The 20,913-nt window shown below is 40.2% G+C and overlaps 2 protein-coding genes across 3 annotated transcripts in view; one reads left to right on the top strand and one right to left on the bottom strand.

The window, feature by feature from the left end:
* Positions 1–9,710, top strand: part of LOC115078340 (deleted in malignant brain tumors 1 protein-like) — a 35,683-nt gene extending 25,973 nt beyond the window's left edge. For both annotated transcript variants that reach the window (XM_029581235.1, XM_029581234.1), the window contains 6 exons: positions 1,142–1,180; positions 1,949–2,102; positions 4,291–4,508; positions 5,924–6,099; positions 7,555–7,943; positions 9,079–9,710. In XM_029581235.1, coding sequence (XP_029437095.1) covers positions 1,142–1,180; positions 1,949–2,102; positions 4,291–4,508; positions 5,924–6,099; positions 7,555–7,943; positions 9,079–9,355 — 1,253 coding nt within the window. In that variant the 3' untranslated portion in view covers positions 9,356–9,710. The remainder of the gene's footprint in view (positions 1–1,141; positions 1,181–1,948; positions 2,103–4,290; positions 4,509–5,923; positions 6,100–7,554; positions 7,944–9,078) is intronic.
* Positions 9,711–11,957: 2,247 nt separating this feature from the next.
* Positions 11,958–14,827, bottom strand: LOC115077256 (olfactory receptor 6M1-like). Its single transcript, XM_029579540.1, has 2 exons — positions 13,895–14,827; positions 11,958–11,984 (listed from the first exon to the last, which is right to left on the bottom strand). The coding sequence occupies exons 1-2, from the start codon at positions 14,825–14,827 to the stop codon at positions 11,958–11,960; spliced, it is 960 nt and encodes a 319-aa protein (XP_029435400.1).
* Between the last annotated feature and the right edge of the window lie 6,086 nt (positions 14,828–20,913).

Here is a 20,913-nt window from a genome sequence, read left to right as displayed (position 1 = left end):
GTTTTACAGAAAATCCACTTAAGAGAATCCACTTAAGAGAATTCAGCCTCCACTCACATAATCCCTGATTTTATTCATGTTGTTCCAAGCTAAGGCTTTCAAAATTGGCTCTAATATGATTGGCTGTAGGATACTATGTCTTGCAACCTCAGCTTGGAAAACCTTTCCGCATTTGTAAGTGCATTCATCTCTTGTATTAACATTGTTTCCCTTCATATCATTTCCTACAAAAATGTGCATATCCTCTGTGAGGTTGAGTGCTCCAAATATTGACAGACATGTTCTGGTTATTTGATTTCCCCACATGAGTAATTAGTAGGGATGTGAATCGTTTTTGACGATTTAAAATATCGTCCTATATATTTTAAATCGTCAAAAATCGTTAGAGGCGATATATAATAGGAATTCCCCCGATTTATCGTCAAAAATCGTAAATCGGGGGAAGGGGGAGGGGAAGGGGGAAGGCGGAAAAACCGGCACACTAAAACAACCCTAAAACCCACCCCGCCGGCGTCATTTCTACAATGCACCGGAGGCCCGAGAGTAAAAGATCACACCGGGCCCCCCCCCCCTCTGGACCCCAGTAATTTAAGGCATTTTTGGGGGGTTCGAGAGGGTGGGGGATTTATTTTAAAGGGTCGGGGTTTTAGGGTTGTTTTAGTGTGCCAGTTTTCCCGGCACACTAAAACACGATTTAAACGATATTTACAAACCTAAAACCGCGACGATCCGATTCCCTCCCCCCCCCCCAGCCAAAATCGATCGTTAAGACGATCGATGACACGATTCACATCTCTAGTAATTAGGTGACTACTTTGATGATTTACAATGAAAGGTACAAGGGACTGCTGACACCATTGGGCACTGGGAAGGAAGTTCTCTAAAACCAGAACTGGCCCAAGTCATCTGGCAGCTCTGTTTAGCGATCAAACCACCCAAGTCTAATTCTCTAATTAGTGTCAGCGAGTTGCACCTTGAGTGAACATACAACATAATAATCCTGGCTGCTCTAAACAGTTGTCCACAGAATCTTTGTTTAGGATCAACCTGTATTCATAAGACATGGATATTTAGAATTATTTCACATAGTTACTTTCAAGGGCTAACATCAGATGATAATTTTCTTTTTTCTTTATTGCAGACCATTTCTACACTACCACACCATTCCCATGGATTAATGGTAATAATAATATTTCCATATGCATTCCTATAAGAGAATGAATCTGCATTGTATACCAGTGAAGGTCTTCCATGCTTGGATATTTTAAGGGTTTGCCTGTATGTATGGCTTTATATATGTGTCGATGTGTGTCTGGGAAACGTATTTCTTTAGGAGAGCATGTGTGAATTTCTATGTGAACGTGTGACTCTGGCAGTGTGGATGGTAGCAACATTCAGGGGCAGGAGAGGATGCCCAGTCATCGGTGTAAAGCATCCACCCACTGGCTGGTCCAAGAATGCCCTTTTGACAGGCTCCAAAGGGAATTGCGGTCTGTGTCCATTATCCAGCAGGTCTGTCACTGTCTTGTATAGGCTAGATAGGACTGGGGAATAAAATGAAGTAAGAACTCTGGCTAGCTCCAGTTGAAAATTTGTGTTACTTTAGTCCAATTAAGTAGACTCTAATTGACCCGGATCAACAACAATGGTAGCAATGGTTGCATTTGAATATGATGCTTTAAAAGGTTATTTTTAAAACCGACTCCAGATTTTAGTGCCGATATGAAGGTAATTTTACCCATAGTGAGGGAGGTGGGATTGGGGAAGGGGGTTAAAAGTACACATGTACTTTCACCCGATAAAAGTATTCACACAAAAAGCAGGTGCAAAGAGGCATCATAATTTCTCCTAGGCAATTGTCATTCTAGGCATTCTGAAAGTCATCTCTCTTAATGGAAAGTTCTGAATGTTTTCACCTATTCTACTGTCCCCTTTTATGTTGCATCAGGAACAACAAGCTACACCTGTGGGGGTTTGCTGACTGGCTCTGGATCATTCTCCAGTCCTTTTTACCCCAGCAATTACCCCAACAATGCCCGATGTACCTGGGAGATACAAGTCAGCAACAATTATCGCATTGAACTCAACTTTTACGATTTGCGGTGAGTGAGGTTTTTTTGTTTCCACCATGATCACTGGTCCATTTGAGCATAAAAAGCAAGTTACATAGACCCATTGAGGCAACTAGCTGCTCACGTGGAGACGATATTCTCTGAGACACTGACTGGTTGCTGTCACCAAGACACTCTTCTTCCTAGCTTAATAGATGAGCTATCCTGGTTCATCCAGGTCAGAACACGCCTCCACTCATGCAATCTTTTACAGATTCAGGTGCACTCTACATGGCCTGTGTAATAATGTGTGATGCTCATGAAAAGTCCACTTTGAAAATGTTAATAATATCTTGGTCCTCCATGACACTAATTTATAAGCAATAAAAGTAGCACTTACCTGCATGTAAATGAGGAATCACTATATATATATATATAGAATTGATTCTTTATGAGGGTCAATTGTGGTATGTAGCCTGCCACCTGCTATATACCTGGGCCCAGTAAAGGCAAAAAATGTAACACCTTCCTTAAACAAGGCATTACATTTCCACCATTCATGCTGCAGACCCCAATACCCCATGCTTACTGATCCTTTCACTTTGAGGCAGTTTGCACAGGGAATTACCTCACCCCTTGAACCCCAAGAAAGTGCCCGCTCTGCAGTTTCCCTAAACACAAGTAACTCCCTCAATAGTCAATAAAAAAAAAATCCCACGACATATAGGCATCACCCTTCCACAGAACTTCATCCCCTCCCATGGGCTGGAATCTCTCCAATCAGCATCATCCCACCACACAGACAGTCCCTCCCCCTGATATTTATTTATTTATTTATTGTTAATTTTTATATACCGACATTCTTATATAATATACAAATCATACCGGTTTACATTAAAACAGGAGATACAGGAAAAAAGTTACCTTTGTCAAATACATTTAAAATTAATAACAATGAAAATTGTTAACAAGGGATAACAACTATGAAAAAAGAGAAAGGTAAACAAAAGTAGAAGAAACATAGAAGTTAAAAAGAAAAAAAAAACAAAAAAAGGTAGCACCAAGGGTTGCACGAAGGGGTGCACAAAAGGGAGTGCCCCTTTGTCACCCCCCCTTCGGCATGTGACGCCAGGTGGAATGGCGCCATTTACCGGCTCGACGCTGGGCTGGATGACATCACAAGGGGGCGGGTCTCATGCTCACTGTTTTTCTTCATAGCGATCTCCATTCGCATTTTAAAGCTGATTTTTTTAATTTTTTTTTTATAGTCACTTATTACCCCTCCAATAGCAAAAAATCTAATCTAAACTCTTACACCTATATTCTACCTTTTCAATCCTATAGGAAAGTGCAAAGCAGTTTACAGCATAGTATAATTCACATTTCTTAAATACATATTATTACAAATCATAGAAAATACAAAAACTCTTCATAAATCTAAATAAAGTTAAAAAAAAAATAATAATACTAAGACAATAATAAAATCCTAACAATTGACTAAATTATGCTCCCTTCGCTCTCAAAGGAATGAAGTGACTGGGACACAATTTATGAAACAAGAAAAACCGAAAGCTAAACAATAATCAAGATGGTTATGCACAATCCACAAGACCTTCTAGCCTAGAGGACACCCCCTTAGCTATACTGCCTCCCTAAAAAAGGACAGCATAGATGGCCCAAACATCCTCTAAAGATTTACTTCAAGTTCTCCAAGGGGCAATCCCTTTGGGATGCCCCTTTGGAGACAGTCCATTGTCTCGTGACAGGCTAGCTCTTCAGCACAGCTTGCGATGATGTCAACGAGGGGAATAAGCATGGCCTCAATGTCTGGGCTGCCAAGGAAAGAAAGGCATGAACACGTCCCAGGAGGAGCAGATAGAGAAAACCTCCCCCAGACACAAGTGCATTTCAGAGAGGCAGGATTTTCAGCCTCCTTCCCTGACCTAGTATGCCCATAGGAACACCTCTAATTATGCATCGTTTCACATCATATATTCCTTTAGTCATATGGAGGGGGAGACAATTTCAAACAGTCAATTTGATTTGGTGTGTTACTATTACCCATGTAAATGGCTTTTTAAAATTGTCCCGTCCCCCAAAACATAAAGTTATAACAACCAAAAGTCTAAAAAATGAGCAGTAGTGGAATTAAATTGGGGTAATGAATAATACCGGAATAATGGGAAATATTCAGATTTGTGAAACCTTCACAGTTTCCCTTCCAACTTCTCCTTTGCAGGCTGGAGTATTCCAACAACTGTGTGTACGATTTCATTGAAATCTACGATGGACCTCTCCAAGCATCATCTTCTCGGAAAAGGATATGCCAGAATTTAAATTCCACATTCACCTCTTCTTCAAATTTCATAACCGTTCTCTTCTCCAGTGATGGAAGTGTTACAAATACAGGATTCCGTGCTTACTTTTATTCTGTTGCACCTCCCTACGATAAAGCTGGTAAGTGGAGATCTTCTTTACCAATCAGAAGTTCATTTAAAGTAGTTACTAAACATTACAAGACAAGCAATGTCTCTTGTAATGTTTATCACTACTAATTCTTCAAGGTCCAATGTCTTTCCATTATTTGAGAGAAATGTGGCAATCTACACAGTATGTCCGTCATGAAATCAATTAAAAAAATGTGAGAAAGCACAGAAGGATGATGTAGGTACAGTATATTGTCTACTGTCTGTTGCATGAACTATTCACTGGGTAGTATGTTATTTTATATCACGGAACGGGCAGCTATCATAGGAGATTTGTGTGAGTGGAGCTTGGAAATATCACTGGATTCATTCCTTAAGGAAACTTCCTCTCAGCTGGCAAATGGCCTTGTATCACTCAGGCACATAGTCTTGTAGAGGGGGAGAAAGTGAAGAACAAACTAATTAAGTATAAAAGGAATGGAGTTGCTTGCCTTGTATGTAGCCTACATAACATAGTAACATAGTAAATGATGGCAGACAAAAATCAAATGATCAATCCGATCTGTCCTGCATTAAATGTCTACACTGATAACGAGAGACTTGTTCATTTATAGAAAGGATGAGGAGCAACTTAAACTAAGAGAAAGGGTCCCCACAGAGGTGATCATTTGTGTGAAACAAAATAGTTTACAGCAGTATTACTCCAGTACATCAGATAATAGTCGCTGGTAGCGTACCTTTTCATGTTTGGCAGTGAGTTAGCTATCGAGTTTAACAGGGAGAAGGTTTATGTCTATTCAAAGAAAAAAAGTTATTTCTCTTGCATGCACTTGAAAAGAATGTTACTGACTGAAGCATTTTTAACCCCAAAGCTGACTACATGTACTGTGTGCAAATGTGTGTTTTGCGATGGGTCTCTGCAACTTGCCATCCATGCTCATATGGACCAGTGATCATGGTGGAAACAAAAACGATACCTCAATTTGTGTGGCATCAAAGGACGAGAAATGGTGGGGGAAGGGAGGGCAGAGGCCACGTGGAGTCCACGTGGAGTCCCCAGTGCTCTGAATCTATTCTTGCTCCCTGCAGTTGACATTGTCAGTGACAAAATGCACTTTGGTGATCCAAAGAGAATCCAGGGCATTTCTCACTGCATTCTATGCTGGTAGAGAAAAACATGCTCTCTCATTAGCCCTTCAAAAGGCAGGAAATCTATTCTTGCGCTCTGCGATATGATGATGCTTTCTGATGAACTAATGCAAAGGTTCCAGCTCTGGCATATCCTGGTATCTTATGCCTCTTCCAACAGCTTGCTTACCTCAAGGGGCCGGTGATGTCAGAATAAAGTAAACACCCTTTTAAATTAAAGGTTTATAATAATTTAGTGAATGCCCATCGTCTGCGAATACGTCGCTGATAACACACTGAACTTTTTCCCTTCTCTAGTCTCGCTCACGTGCTCCGCTGATGTTATGCAGGCGGCGGTAAACAGAGCCTACCTGCAGTCGTTGGGTTACTCTGCCTGGAGCTTGTCCTCAAATGATCCCAGCTGCTACCCCCAGGTCACAGGAACCCATGTTACTTTTAACATCAGGTACAACAGCTGCGGCACAGTAAGAGAGGTAAGGCATTCCATGTCTGCATGTCTGGGGTCACTTTTAAACCCCTGCAGGCCTGCAAGGACATTTTAAAAGGGGAAACTCTCTGTGCAGCTTATCCTTCTAAAATCTGGGGCTGGCCAAGGCAGTGGGCGCATTTGTACCCACTCGGACTTTGCAGCAAGTGCAAAAGGGTTTATACTGTGAATGACACGCGAGCGTTTTGGAAAGCAAAATTCATTCGGATGGTTGGCTGGCTCCCGTCCCCAAGCCCTTTTTAACATGGATAAAAGCATCGGTAGAGGGGGAGTTCAGTGTTCAGCCCTCAGCTCTTCCTGAGTGATTGCTTAGTTATCCCATTACAATCTTTTGAAAATTGTTCTCCCCCCCAGGACTGCAGAATGATATAACATGGCACAGGGAGAAATATTGGAAGATTGCTACTTCTTCAGGTGTTAGCATGATCTGGCAGCAGCAGTTACTCCTATGCTCCATCGCATGGTATAGGCAGATCAGAAAGCGATTGGATAGGAGAGGCTAAGACAGCACATTAATACCAGCACTGATGGGAACACCTGGGCTTATACATTTCTCAGGATTTTTTTTTTTTGGGGGGGGGGGATGAGGGGGACTTTGAGATACAGGAGGGGTGTTCAGGCCTACCTTTCTCCACACCTGAGCTTCTGGTCCAGTCAGAACCTGCTCCCACTGCCCTTCAACCATGCCAGTTTTGACAGCATGGGCGATGTAGGGTTGGGTTTTGTTTGGTACAGAGCAAACAGAAGCTTTAATAACTGGGGATGAATTTGATCACTTCTACTAATCCTTTCAGAAATCCGATCCCGGCCAACTCACCCATTGCGAGTATGCAAGAAAACACATTTCAGCTTCTTTTTTAATACGTTGCGATAATCAGTTTATTGAACCAAGATAAGTAATATTCATAGCTGGGTGTGAGCTTTCAAAACCACATACATCCTTTCCTCAAATGTACTCTTGACTAATGATTAATAGGGCTAGGCTGCCTATTTGAAATTTTCCCTCTCTGCCAGGGCAACCAAAAGTAAGTTTTTGCCACACTGGAAAGGAGGCAGGGTTAGGATGGTTTAATTTTCAACTCCTCATGGGAACTTTTCCTCACAGATGTTACACCTGTGGAAAAACAGGTGAGACATCTGCGGTTAGTCTCCTCTGGCCTGTATTTTCAAAGGCAAATACCACTGGATTTTTCCTTTGAAAATGAGCTTGCTGGTCTATAGGTACAAAGTATCTATGGTACCTACAATCTCTCTGGCTACTTTCAAAACTGACTCCTTAAAATGTCAGACAAACCGCAGAAAATCCAATATGGCAACTAGAACTCAGTACTTTGTATTGGATTTCTCCATGAGGTGAAGGCACTTAAGCCAAGTTTAACAAAGGCATGCTAATTTTATTAACTTTATGGCTAATATTGCTTTCTGTGATTGGTTCTTTCAGGTAGATGGTAGTACCATAGTCTATTCCAACACACTTCGGGCTTACCCACCTGCAAGTCTCATTACCAGGCAGAAGAAACTGAATGTGGACATCCGCTGTAGGATTTTCCAGAACACCTCATTAGATATCATCTACATCACAAATGATACTGTTGAAATCAGTGAAATTCAATATGGCCGATACAATGTGAGCCTCTCTTTCTACCGCTCTTCGTCCTTCCTGAATCGGGTCTACGAGCGGCCATATTACGTGGATCTGAACCAGAACCTGTATGTCCAGGCCCAGTTGTACAGCTCAGACTTGAACCTGTTGCTGTTCCTGGATACGTGTGTAGCATCTCCGAATGCTGCGGACTTTGCAACCAGGACATATGACTTAATCAGGAATGGGTAAGATCATGCAGACGTTACACTTGCAAACATGTGGTGAAGATACACGGTGTGAAAATGCCCCTGGTATTTTTCCATTCCCTGTGCCGCATGATACAGAGAAACAGAAGGGAATGGAAATAGCAGGGGATTCACTTTATTCCCTGCAGCATAATACAGTGAGATAGAAGTGCCTGGGAATTTACTCCTTATGGTGTGTAAATAGTGAGTCAGAAGGGCTAAAAATGCTTGGGGGAAGGCTTTTATTCCTTTCGCCATGATACATAGAATATGGTAGATGATGACAGTAAAGGACCATTGAACTCAGCCATTCTGTCACAGTTTTTCCGGTCCACACTGCCTTTTTTTTTTCACTAAAAAAGTTTTTTTTTCTTATCTTATTAAAATCCTTTCCTCCATCTTTATCCTATCTTCCCTACAATAAGGCAGAAGGGATAGAAATATCTGAGGATGGCTTTTGTTCCCTGCAGCAATGACATAATGAGTTAGAAGGGGCGGAGATGTCTGGGGGATACACTTTATTCCCTACACTGTATGATACATTGAGATAGAAGAGATGGGGATGGCGGGTGTGCGATACACTGATGTAGCATGGACAAAAACAGCTGGGATAGTCTTTATTCCCTATGATGTGTGCTATGGTGAGGCAGAAGGAATAGAAACACCTGAGGATGGACTTTATCCCCTGCAGGGGGATACATCCATGGCACCTTGGAAAAGGAGCTTTCATTACTGGCCAGATGGCTTCGGTTTCACAAAGCTTTTTAGGAGGGAGAAGCTCGTCTAGTTCAGATAGCACCAGTTTGGGCCATTTCAGGAAATGGTTTATGGGTTAATTTGTTGCAGATAACTACTTCCATTTTACACTGACGTGAATCTCTTGTGGTGGTCAAAATAAAGCGAGACAGTGAGATGAAGGAAGAATGCAGTATTTTATTGTTCCAGCAATTTAAAACCATTGCGAAATAAAGACAAAATCTGTTCATTTGCAAGCATCTCGGCAGTGAAAGGGTTAACGACAGTAGACGTGGCATCTTAAAATAGATTGATGTGGGATAGAAATATCATCTGAAATCTCTTGGTTTCCTTTAATGGAATAGTTTTTACTGTTTTCTCTTTTTTTTTCTTTTCTTAGATGCATCAGGGACTCAACGTTTTACTCTTACAGCTCCCCGTCTTCCAGCATGGTTCGGTTCAGGTTTAACTCCTTCACGTTCGTGAACCGCTATCCGATTGTATTCCTGCAGTGCAGGATGGTGGTCTGCAGGGCCTCAGATTACTCGTCCCGCTGTTACCGGGGCTGCCTGAGGAGACGCAAGAGAGATACCAGCCCCTACCTCAAGGAACTGAACGTCGTCCTGGGGCCCATTCAGTTCAAGGGTGGCAAGGACGGGGTCAAGGAAGAAGCTTGAAGCCCCCTGCCAGTTTCAAACATCACATACAAAGTGTCCCCGCTCATGTGCCATGTCTCTCTGCAGGAGTGCACCCAGCAAGCATCGCTACTAAACTTCTGAGCCCGAATGAGATGTTGCTTATAGGTCTCCATGCCTGTGCAGTCTTTGACCTCTCCGCAGAGGCTGACAACTAGAATGTCAATCATTGTCAAACTGTGATGGTGAGTTTTAGATAACTTACCGGTAGATTTTAAAAATGCTGTGTGTGTAAAAAAAATGGGGGTAATGCGCATGGCCGAGCCTTGCGCGCACCGTGCACATTTTCAAGGGGGCCCGGCCAAGCGCATAACTCCTGTTACGTGCAGAAGTGCCAGTCCCAAGGAAAGGGGTGGTCCGGGCGCGGGGAGGGGTGGGGCTGGAGGCGGCCGGTACAAGACAGGGTTTAGGGGGTGGGGAGGAGAGGGGTAGAGGGAGGGAGTATGAGTAGGAGGGTCGGGAAGTTCCCTCCCAGTTTGATCCTTAATTGGAGCGGACTGGAACGGAACTGGGAGAGGCCCAATCTTGCCGCTGCACGTACTTTTCTAAAATTAGGCCACCCCCCCCCTGCGTGTGTCACCCGCACATGTGCGTGGCCCACAGATTTTATAACATGTGTGCGCCGGCGCACACATGTTATAAAATCAGCGCATCCATGTGTGCATGCTGGGAAGCGTGCGCACTTGGACGCACACGTGCACCTTTTAAAATCTACCCCTTAATGGCAATTTTATGTTTCATTTTGTTTTGTTTTTAGCGTTTCCTTTGGGAAAAGAAATGTGTTTATTTTGCAGCTTAATGAATTACCATTACTGCTATTGATACTATTACTATTACTAATTTTAGTAATACTACCACTGCTACTACTAGCACTGCCAATGTTACTACTACTACTATAACTATGAATACTACAATTGCTGTTACTACTAATTTTATTATTACTAGTTCTATTACTATCACTTTTATTACAAGTACTGTTAATGCTACTAATATCGCTACTACTATTGCTGCACGTACAGTTTCTGCTACTAATAGCACTTTTAATAATACAACTTCTGCAATGTTATATTAATGCTTCATTTACTGCTATAAATAAATACATAATTAATGCAGTTGATGCTACTACTATAACTACTGAACTACTGCTGCTAAAGCTGATATCTCTACTACAGCTGATATTACTACTCTTACTATATAGGCTGCTGCTGCTACTAGTACTGATGCTTCTATTAGTAATGCTAATACTAGCACTACTGCTACTGCTAATGTACTGCTACTAATATTCTTTCCAGTGATACTACTGCTAGTAATAGTAATGCATATAATAGATAATCATCTTTGGTTGTTTATTAAATTAGTCATAATGATGTTTGAGGAAATATATTCCACTTTTGCAGTGCTCATTTCAATCTGTCATAAATAGTGGTACAATGAAACAAGACATCAATCTGTGACAAATGCAGATTAAAGATGTCAATAGACTATAGAGCTAGTTTACGTGCACTGCGTTGACTGTGTAAGTCAGTGGGTCAGCAATGTCCTGACAGTTGTATTGAAGTGTTGCCAAGAGCAAGTAACATGAAATGCAGTTTCTGAAAAGTCTCCTTTTCCAGTGTGAAAGCAGGCCAGTCACCCTTTCTAACTGGTAGTGACCTACTCAGAATTACACATTGATAACTCTCATTGGCAAGCACTGTCAACTTGTGCCTTCTGAATGTGTAACTCCTGGGCTGGCATCTTATCACAGGACCCTCCCAATGTTTGTGAAGTCATTCTCCTTTCCAAATTGTGATTGTTGTAATAGTTGAAAAATTAAAATAAAAAATATTTTAAAAAATAGAGCTTAAGCTGATATTTCTCATCTCCTGATATTAAGCCAGTCTGACAGTCCAGAAAACTTCTATATATGAACATACTTATGAATAAATTTTACTAACAGCATATTACTTCAGGCTCCTAATGTAAGAGATGTTATCTTCCATGAACCTAATAAACAGAAGTAAACTTCCAGCTCAAGAGCACCCTTTCATGTTCTCTGAAAAAGGAAGAGCTTCTCCAGCTGCTTAGGATCCCTTCCATAGCCTTCAACCAACAGAAGAATACTCCTGGGTGCCTGTGCTCCTTTCTGACCAACAGAAGAGCTCTCCTGGGTGCCTATCCTCCTTTCCAATCAACAGAAGAGCTCTCCTGGGTGCCTATACTCATTTCCAACCAACGTAAGAGCTCTCCTGGGTGCCTATGCTAGGGGGCACTCCATGAAGTTAGCATGTGGCACATTTAAAACTAATCGGAGAAAGTTCTTTTTCACTCAAAGCACAATTAAACTCTGGAATTTGTTGCCAGAGGATGTGGTCACTGCAGTTAGTATAGCTGTGTTTAAAAAGGATTGGATACATTCTTGGAGAAGTCCATTACCTACTATTAATTAAGTTGACAGCCACTACTATTACTAGCAACAGTAACATGGAATAGACTAAACTTAGTTTTTGGGTACTTGCCAGGTTCTTATGGCCTGGATTGGGCACTGTTGGAAACAGGATGCTGGGCTTGATGGACCCTTGGTCTGACCCAGTATGGCATGTTCTTATGTTCTTTCCAACCAACGGAAGAGCTCTGCTGCCAACAGAAGAGCACTCTTGGTTGTCTATGCTCCTTTCCAACCAACAGAAGAGCTTTCCTGGGTGCCTATGCTCCTTCCCAACCAACGGAAGAGGTCTCCTGGGTGCCTATGCTCTTTTCCAACCAATGGAAGAGCTCTCCTGGGTGTCTATGCTCCTTTCCAACCAACGGAAGAGCTCTTCTGGGTGTCTATGCTCCTTTCCAACCAATGGAAGAGCTCTTTTAGATGCCTCCACTGCTTTCAATAGTTTATGATCAATGGGAGAGCTGTCCCAAGTGCTTTTCTACAACTTCAGACAAATCGCTTTCCCAGCTGCCTGTGCTCCCTTTCACAATCTCTGACTAACTAATCTCTCCAATCTGTAGATTTACGCCATAATTTCCCTGAATTTTGTTGAAATCCATCTGTGGCTAATTTAATGGTGAATTATTGGCATATCTCTGCTAAAGGTTAATTGAAGACAATGAGTGGTTAATAGGGAACCATAGCGGGAGATTATTTGATAATATTTGCTGTTTTAACCACTGCAACATTCCTACCTTCAAATACCACAGGCACCATGAGTATAAGTTTAAACTGGACCCTAGCATACATATATATTGTATAAAAGTATAGCATGCTAGCTATCACTTTCTTTTAAGATCCCACTTTATAATGAAATCAAAAAAGCACAAAAGAATCATGAAAAAACTGGAACAAGTCTAAGATCCCCACATCACTTTTTCATACGTGCTCCATTTCAGACCAAAAATGCTATAAAACTGAAACTTTTATCACTGCCAGTTTGACAGTAATGAAACATGAAAAAACTAGTGTTGTATAGTACACAATAGTTTAGATTATTTTTGTAGGGCTTCATCTTGAGACACAGAGGTAAAGAATCATAGATTTTATGTTCAATTTACTTCCTCTACTCTGCTTTAACTTTTCAGCATTCTGCATTTTGGCACCTAGCTTAAAATCAATCCATTAAGCCAAATTCAGATATGAGCTAGTTTCTTGTTTGTTTCATTGAGATGCACGCATAGAGTTAACAGTTATATGAACGCACCTATGGACATACAGGTGAGCAATTTTCAATAGCCAACGTGGCCACAAACCATGCACATACAAAAGTGCCCCACATGCATTTATACCCACAATTTTCCACAGAAATTCAATCAAAGGTAAAACAGCATGAGTGCATTTGAATATCTAAATTGCATGTGCGACATTTATTCCCTTGACCTATGTGCACAAACTGGAAATGCCCCTTTAAAATCCAGATAAAAGTATACACACCATGAAAGCCCATGTGCACTTTTAGCCATTCAAAGTGGAACAATATTCAAACGGGGCAGTCTACTTGGGAAAATGTCTAATTGCCTGGGTAAATCACTTTAAAAATTGTCCTCACATTCTTTGAGTAAATTCAGTAAGGTTATTAGGTAAAATACACGAAAGAGAAAGAAAAAAAATCAATATCTGATTAATTTCTTTAAAGTTCTAAAATTAAGGGTTAACAAGCAAGTTATAGGCTATACTTTTACGTTGGTCTAACAAGGGTTTTCTGTCTGATAAAGGGTGAAATCCAATTTCCTTATTAAATCTGTATTTCTAATATATTTATCACTGATGATGAAATTATCACCTTCAACTTGTTTCATGGTCCTTATTTCTACAAATTCAATGGACTAAGATAGCATCTACAATACTTTGCTCATGAACATAACAGAGAGAGAGAAACCTTTTAGTCCAAACTTATTAGCAACTGTAAACATTTTTGAAGGTCACACTTTTTTCAAAATCCCTGCAATTCAGTTCAAATAATAAAGTATTCCCTACATCATTCTTGTTTAGGAACCTGACTGTGAAATCCATCACATTTGCATAAGAAAGGTCTCATGTGTCTGCTTCGTAACTACCAATCTTCTGCTCAAGGCTTTTCTCAAAGACTCTTTCACCTCCTTGTTTCTGAGGCTATAAATGATGGGGTTCAAAAGAGGAGTTACCACAGAATAGATAACAGAAACCACCTTGTCAGACTGTAAGGCTTGTCTTCCAGTAGGCCTTACATACATATAGATCACTGTTCCATAATATATAATGACCACTGTCAGGTGGGACCCACAGGTGGAGAATGCCTTCTGTCGACCAGATACAGAAGAGATTCTAAGTATGGTGAAGAGTATATGGGCATAGGAGACTATTGTGAAAAGAAGGCAGCTGAAGACAATTATCCAAGTCAGGCTGAAAAAATACTTCTTCAACAAAGTTGTATCTGTGCATGAGAGATTCAGCAAGGGGGCCACATCACAAAAGAAGTGATTAATTTGATTTGGGCCACAGAATGAAAGTCTACTCAGAGAAAATATGGGTAACAAGGAATATATGATGCAAGTGACCCAAGACCCAAAAGCGAGCAGGCAGCAGAGCCAAGGAACCATAATGATTGTATAACGCAAGGGGTTACATATGGCTAAGTATCGATCATAAGCCATCACTGCCAGCAGATAATTTTCTATGGCACCCAATAGAAAAAAGAAATAGCACTGGGCAATACAACCACTGATGGAAATAGTTTTCTCCTGTACCAGGAAGTCTCTCAGCATTTTAGGGATGGTGACTGAGGTGTACCAGATCTCCATGAAGGAGAAGTTGCTCAGAAAGAAGTACATAGGGGTGTGGAGGCGGGGCTCCACTATTGTTATGGCCATGATTGCAACATTGCCAATAATTGTTATTATGTAAATAACTAAAAAGAGCAGGAAAAGGAAGATACCCAGAACCCCATCAATTGGGAATCCAATGAGATGGATCTCAATCACAGTGGAGTGGTTGTTGTTTCTTTCCATGCTTAATGGGAAAGAAATGAACAAGGTAGATATTTCATCAAAAGAATGGATACATTTGTGCTCACAAATAGAAATGAAGCCAAGATATCGAATCACTATGAATGTATTGATAATTTTCCAAAGACAGATGAAATGTGCATGAAAGAATCTTTAGCTAGTGATGGTATGAAGAGAAAAACATGAGATACAGAGAGAGAGAAGAGAATAAAGTAATGATAAAGAAAAGTGAGAAAGATGAGGGATAGAACGTAAAACAGGAGAGAAAGAAAAATGCTGATTGGTGACACAGAAGGGGAACAAATTGGACAGATCTGAACTAACAGAATATAAAGTGAAAGAGGAACAGCATTTTATACTAAGAACCACACAATCATGAAAATGTGTTTGGCAAATACATTAGATGTGGCTTTCCTTTCAAATATACAATAAATAAGTTAGCAGTATTTTTTTTACAGAAATTAGTGAGTACATTAAGTAGACATCTCCTTAAGAATATTCCTTAATTCTTGCCCAAAAAAAATATGTTGAGTTAGAAAATAGAGATCACGTCGGATTTCACCTGCTAGGAGTGAAAGAAGTCTTTCAAAACTAATAACAAGTAGAAAAACCATCACACTGTGAGACCTACATTTATATTTTTTTTTTTCAATCCTTGTTCTAGAGAGTGAAACGATGATTGTGGTTGTCTGCTTGGTCCTCAATGGCCATGAGTATTATTTTTGCATTTGAAACATCAATTGTAATGCCCTCTCATTATGTGCTGTCTTCTCGATCTCTTTGATTTTGTCCACTCCTGATTGAGAATATTTAAAGGTCTCCTCTGGAGGTAAAACCCATTGGGTAAACTTGAGACCCCATGATAACACCTGTGTGTGAAAATGCAGTTTTATGATTGAAAATCTTTTTTTTTTAAATTTTACTGAGTTACTGCACAGAGAACATAGAATGTAAAACATAGGTTCATCTATCAGATATCATACGTCAATAAGAGAAGTTCTTTAAGGTATACGTACCTACGGTAATTTATCTGATATAGGCTTGTTTATGTGATAAGCAATTTGCCTTTATATTCTCTTTCCTGTTCATCTAATTAGACTCAGAGGAAAACAGTTTTCACTGTGTCTTCAGAACAAAGACCCATGTAGCCTCTTTCTCCACAATCAATGCTAGCAGAACTTCATAATAGATGCCCCAAGGGGTTGAACCTGAACAGTATCTTTAATTGACCCCCATAGGCAATCATTGTTTGTTTGATTTGTATTCATTGATTGATAACATGAATGTGAAACATGGAGATGAAACACAATGGCATCTGCCACCTATCTGATCCTAAAAGCACACACGAAGCAATGCTTTTAAATACCACAGGCAATGTAGCAATGGAGGGTATCACAACCTGCAAGAATTTCAGTTGAATTCAGAGCATTAGTATCCATCTATAGGAGTACTGTCTGAAATGCATCCTATGGAACTTGTGTATGATGTCTGGAAGCAAAGTTTTCCCTGCCTTGATTTAGATTATCGCTAATGAAAAACACTACTATTCAATTTACTTACTCAAGTTAAGATACGGTTCTGAGTGATCTTGACCAGGTATTCAAATAAAACTTTTGCTAATTGAAAGCTCTCATTATTATATAAAAATTCATTGGAAATAGAAATGCTAAATCACTTACCGGTAGGTGTCACGGGTCTCAAGCAAATTGACAAAAAGAGGTTAATATACATTTTTTTTAATCATATCAGAAATGTGGTGATTGAAGTTCAGGATCGGGTCTATTCCAATAAACTGGGTACTAAACATCTGCAGTTGATGCCAGTTGAGCCCTGTTCTTTATTAAAGTGCTCATTTTTAAATTTCCTACATCTTTCTTTTATCAAATATTTTTATTGAACAATACGTTTGCTCTTATGTTCTTATGTTCTCTTAAGAACATAAGAAAATGCCATACTGGGTCAGATCAAGAGTCCATCAAGCCCAGCATCCTGTTTCCAACAGTGGCCAATCCAGACCATAAGAACCTGGCAAGTACCCAAAAACTAAGTCTATTCCATGTTACCGTTGCTAGTAATAACGTGGTTATTATCTAAGTCAATTTAATTAATAGCAGGTAATGGACTTCTCCTCCAAGAACTTATCCAATCCTTTTTTAAACACAGCTATACTAACTGCACTAACCACATCCTCTGGCAACAAATTCCAGAGTTTAATTGTGCGTTGAGTAAAAAAGAACTTTCTCCGATTAGTTTTAAATGTGCCCCATGCTAACTTCATGGAGTGCCCCCTAGTCTTTCTACTATCCGAAAGAGTAAATAACCGATTCACATTAACCCGTTCTAGACCTCTCATGATTTTAAACACCTCTATCACATCCCCCCTCAGTCGTCTCTTCTCCAAGCTGAAAAGTCCTAACCTCTTTAGTTTTTCCTCATAGGGGAGCTGTTCCATTCCCCTTATAATTTTGGTAGCCCTTCTCTGTACCTTCTCCATCGCAATTATATCTTTTTTGAGATGCGGCGACCAGAATTGTACACAGTATTCAAGGTGCGGTCTCACCATGGAGCGCTACAGAGGCAGTATGACATTTTCCGTTTTATTCACCATTCCCTTTCTAATAATTCCCAACATTCTGTTTGCTTTTTTGACTGCCGCAGCACACTGTACCGATGATTTCAACGTGTTATCCACCATGACACCTAGATCTCTTTCTTGGGTTGTAGCACCTAATATGGAACCCAATATTATGTAATTATAGCATGGGTTATTTTTCCCTTTATGCATCACCTTGCACTTATCCACATTAAATTTCATCTGCCATTTGGATGCCCAATTTTTCAGTCTCACAAGGTCTTCCTGCAATTTATCACAATCTGCTTGTGATTTAACTACTCTGAACAATTTTGTGTCATCTGCAAATTTGATTATCTCACTCGTCGTATTTCTTTCCAGATCATTTATAAATATATTGAAAAGTAAGGGTCCCAATACAAATCCCTGAGGCACTCCACTGTCCACTCCCTTCCACTGAGAAAATTGCCCATTTAATCCTACTCTCTGTTTCCTGCCAGTTTGCAATCCACGAAAGGACATCGCCACCTATCCCATGACTTTTTACTTTTCCTAGAAGCCTCTCATGAGGAACTTTGTCAAACGCCTTCTGAAAATCCAAGTATACTATATCTACCGGTTCACCTTTATCCACATGTTTATTAACTCCTTCAAAAAAGTGAAGCAGAGTTGTGAGGCAAGACTTGCCCTGGGTAAAGCCATGCTGACTTTGTTCCATTAAACCATGTCTTTCTATATGTTCTGTGATTTTGATGTTTAGAACACTTTCTACTATTTTTCCTGGCACTGAAGTCAGGCTAACCGGTCTGTAGTTTCCCGGATCGCCCCTGGAGCCCTTTTTAAATTTTGGGGTTACATTTGCTATCCTCCAGTCTTCAGGTACAATGGATGATTTTAATGATAAGTTACAAATTTTTACTAATAGGTCTGAAATTTCATTTTTTAGTTCCTTCAGAACTCTGGGGTGTATACCATCCGGTCCAGGTGATTTACTACTCTTCAGTTTGTCAATCAGGCCTACCACATCTTCTAGGTTCACCGTGATTTGATTCAGTCCATCTGAATCACTGCCCATGAAAACCTTCTCCATTACAGGTACCGCCCCAACATCCTCTTCAGTAAACACCGAAGCAAAGAAATCATTTAATCTTTCCACGATGGCCTTATCTTCTCTAAGTGCCCCTTTAACCCCTCGATCATCTAACGGTCCAACTGACTCCCTCACAGGCTTTCTGCTTCGGATATATTTTAAAAAGTTTTTACTGTGAGTTTTTGCCTCTACAGCCAACTTCTTTTCAAATTCTCTCTTAGCCTGTCTTATCAATGTCTTACATTTAACTTGCCAATGTTTATGCTTTACCCTATTTTCTTCTGTTGGATCCTTCTTCCAATTTTTGAATGAAGATCTTTTGGCTAAAATAGCTTCTTTCACCTCCCCTTTTAACCATGCCGGTAATCGTTTTGCCTTCTTTCCACCTTTCTTAATGTGTGGAATACATCTGGACTGTGCTTCCAGAATGGTATTTTTTAACAATGACCACGCCTCTTGGACATTTTTTACTTTTGTAGCTGCTCCTTTCAGTTTTTTTCTAACAATTTTTCTCATTTTATCAAAGTTTCCCTTTTGAAAGTTTAGCACGAAAGCCTTGGATTTGCACACTGTTCCTTTTCCAGTCATTAAATCAAATTTGATCATATTATGATCACTATTGCCAAGCGGCCCCACCACCGTTACCTCTCTCACCAAGTCCTCTGCTCCACTGAGAATTAGATCTAAAAATGCTCCCTCTCTCGTTGGTTCCTGAACAAATTCCAGAGTTTAATTGTGCATTGAGTGAAAAAGAACTTTTTCCGATTGAGGTGTGCTTTATTTACAGTCGGTCTATTTCTGACCACAAACACTATGAGTTTTACCCAAGGGGCTTCTGCCTGCATGCCATCATGACTAAATCTTGGGAGCTTACCTAATGTAAACACATCCCCACAATTACTGGGATTATAGCTGGGGGCTTGAACCCAGAATCTTATTCACCAGATGAATTGTTTCACATACACACACACTCTGACTCAGTATATTTATTTATTATTTATTTTTAATTTTTATATACCGAAGTTCTAGTAGGGACTACAAATCACTCCGGTTTACATAAAACGAAGAACTGCTCAACAGATAGCGGAGCTTTACATGGAACCGTATAACATATGGAACAGTATAACTGGTTGACAATTTAACATAGTGCTAAATAAAGTGATAATATTTTAACTGGTAATAAATAAAGAAATATAATATTTTATATAAGAAGTATAACTATTTAACTATTTAACGTATATTACAGTTCTAGGTATTTCTAATAGTTTTATTTAAGCAATAAGAAGATAGAAATGACAATAACCAAAATCAGATAATACTAAAGAGCATTTGTACATTTGTGTGTGTGTGTATATATATATATATATATATATATATATATGTGTGTGTGTGTGTGTGTGTACCAGTACTGAAATAGAAAAAAATCTAGAAATTAATAGGTAATGTGCATAATGTGTCAAGTGAAACAGATTTAATTTGAGATTCAGCCACCCAAGAGCGGATGAAGTTGACTGGCCATATGATCCTTTTCTCTTGAGCCACTAGGCTTACCAAAATGAATACAATGTTGATCAGCTGGTTAGAGTAGCACAAAAGAGATATGTTAAGCTATCATGTAGCCATGGACACACTAGAAAGTTAAAACCACCTCTGCTCTAGAAATCGAAACCACTTTAAAAAGCTTAAACCCTCCTCACACCCCTATGACACCCTTCCCTTCAAAGCCCTGTTGGACATCCCAAACATAATCGCCAAATCCCTAGCACAAATAATCAACTGCTCACTCACCACTGGCATAGTTCCTGACACACTAAAACTTGCCGTAGTCAAACCCATCCTAAAAAAACCCATCCTTGACACCTCAGACCTTGCCAAATACCGATCCATCTCCAACCTTCCCTTCCTCGCCAAAGTCATGGAAAAAGTGGTCAATGCCCAACTCCCGGACCCCCGCTGGACCACTAGGGACTTTTGGAAAGTCTTGGGGGGACCCTCCTGACCCCCACAAGACTTGCCAAATGTCCAGCGGGGGTCTGGGAGCGACCTCCTGCCCTCCAGCCATTGGATGCCAGTACTCAAAATGGTGCCGATCGCCTTGCCCTCACTATGTCACAGGGGCTACCGGTGCCATTGGTCAGCCCCTGGCACATGGTAGGAGCACAAGATGGAAATGAGTTCAAAACAAAGCTAAAAAAATACCCAGTTTATTGGGGTAAAGTTAATGTTAAATCCTTTTTCCTTTTTGAAATTTGAAGCATGCAAATTTTGATTCCAGCTTGCTTTGAGAAGCACTGGATAGGTAATTAGGAGGGGGCACCATTTACCCTAATTCAAGGCTTTGAACAATTTCCAGTCTTCGAGGAAAAAAAAAAAGAATAAGATCTTATGTTTTAAAAACAAAGGGCCGGATTTTAATAGCTACGCGTG

Source organism: Rhinatrema bivittatum, chromosome 16 (assembly GCF_901001135.1).
Source record: "Rhinatrema bivittatum chromosome 16, aRhiBiv1.1, whole genome shotgun sequence".
NCBI classification, from domain to species: Eukaryota; Metazoa; Chordata; class Amphibia; order Gymnophiona; family Rhinatrematidae; genus Rhinatrema; species Rhinatrema bivittatum.
The sequence above is the reverse complement of the archived record's forward strand: the minus strand, read 5'-3'. Positions and strand labels throughout refer to the sequence as shown.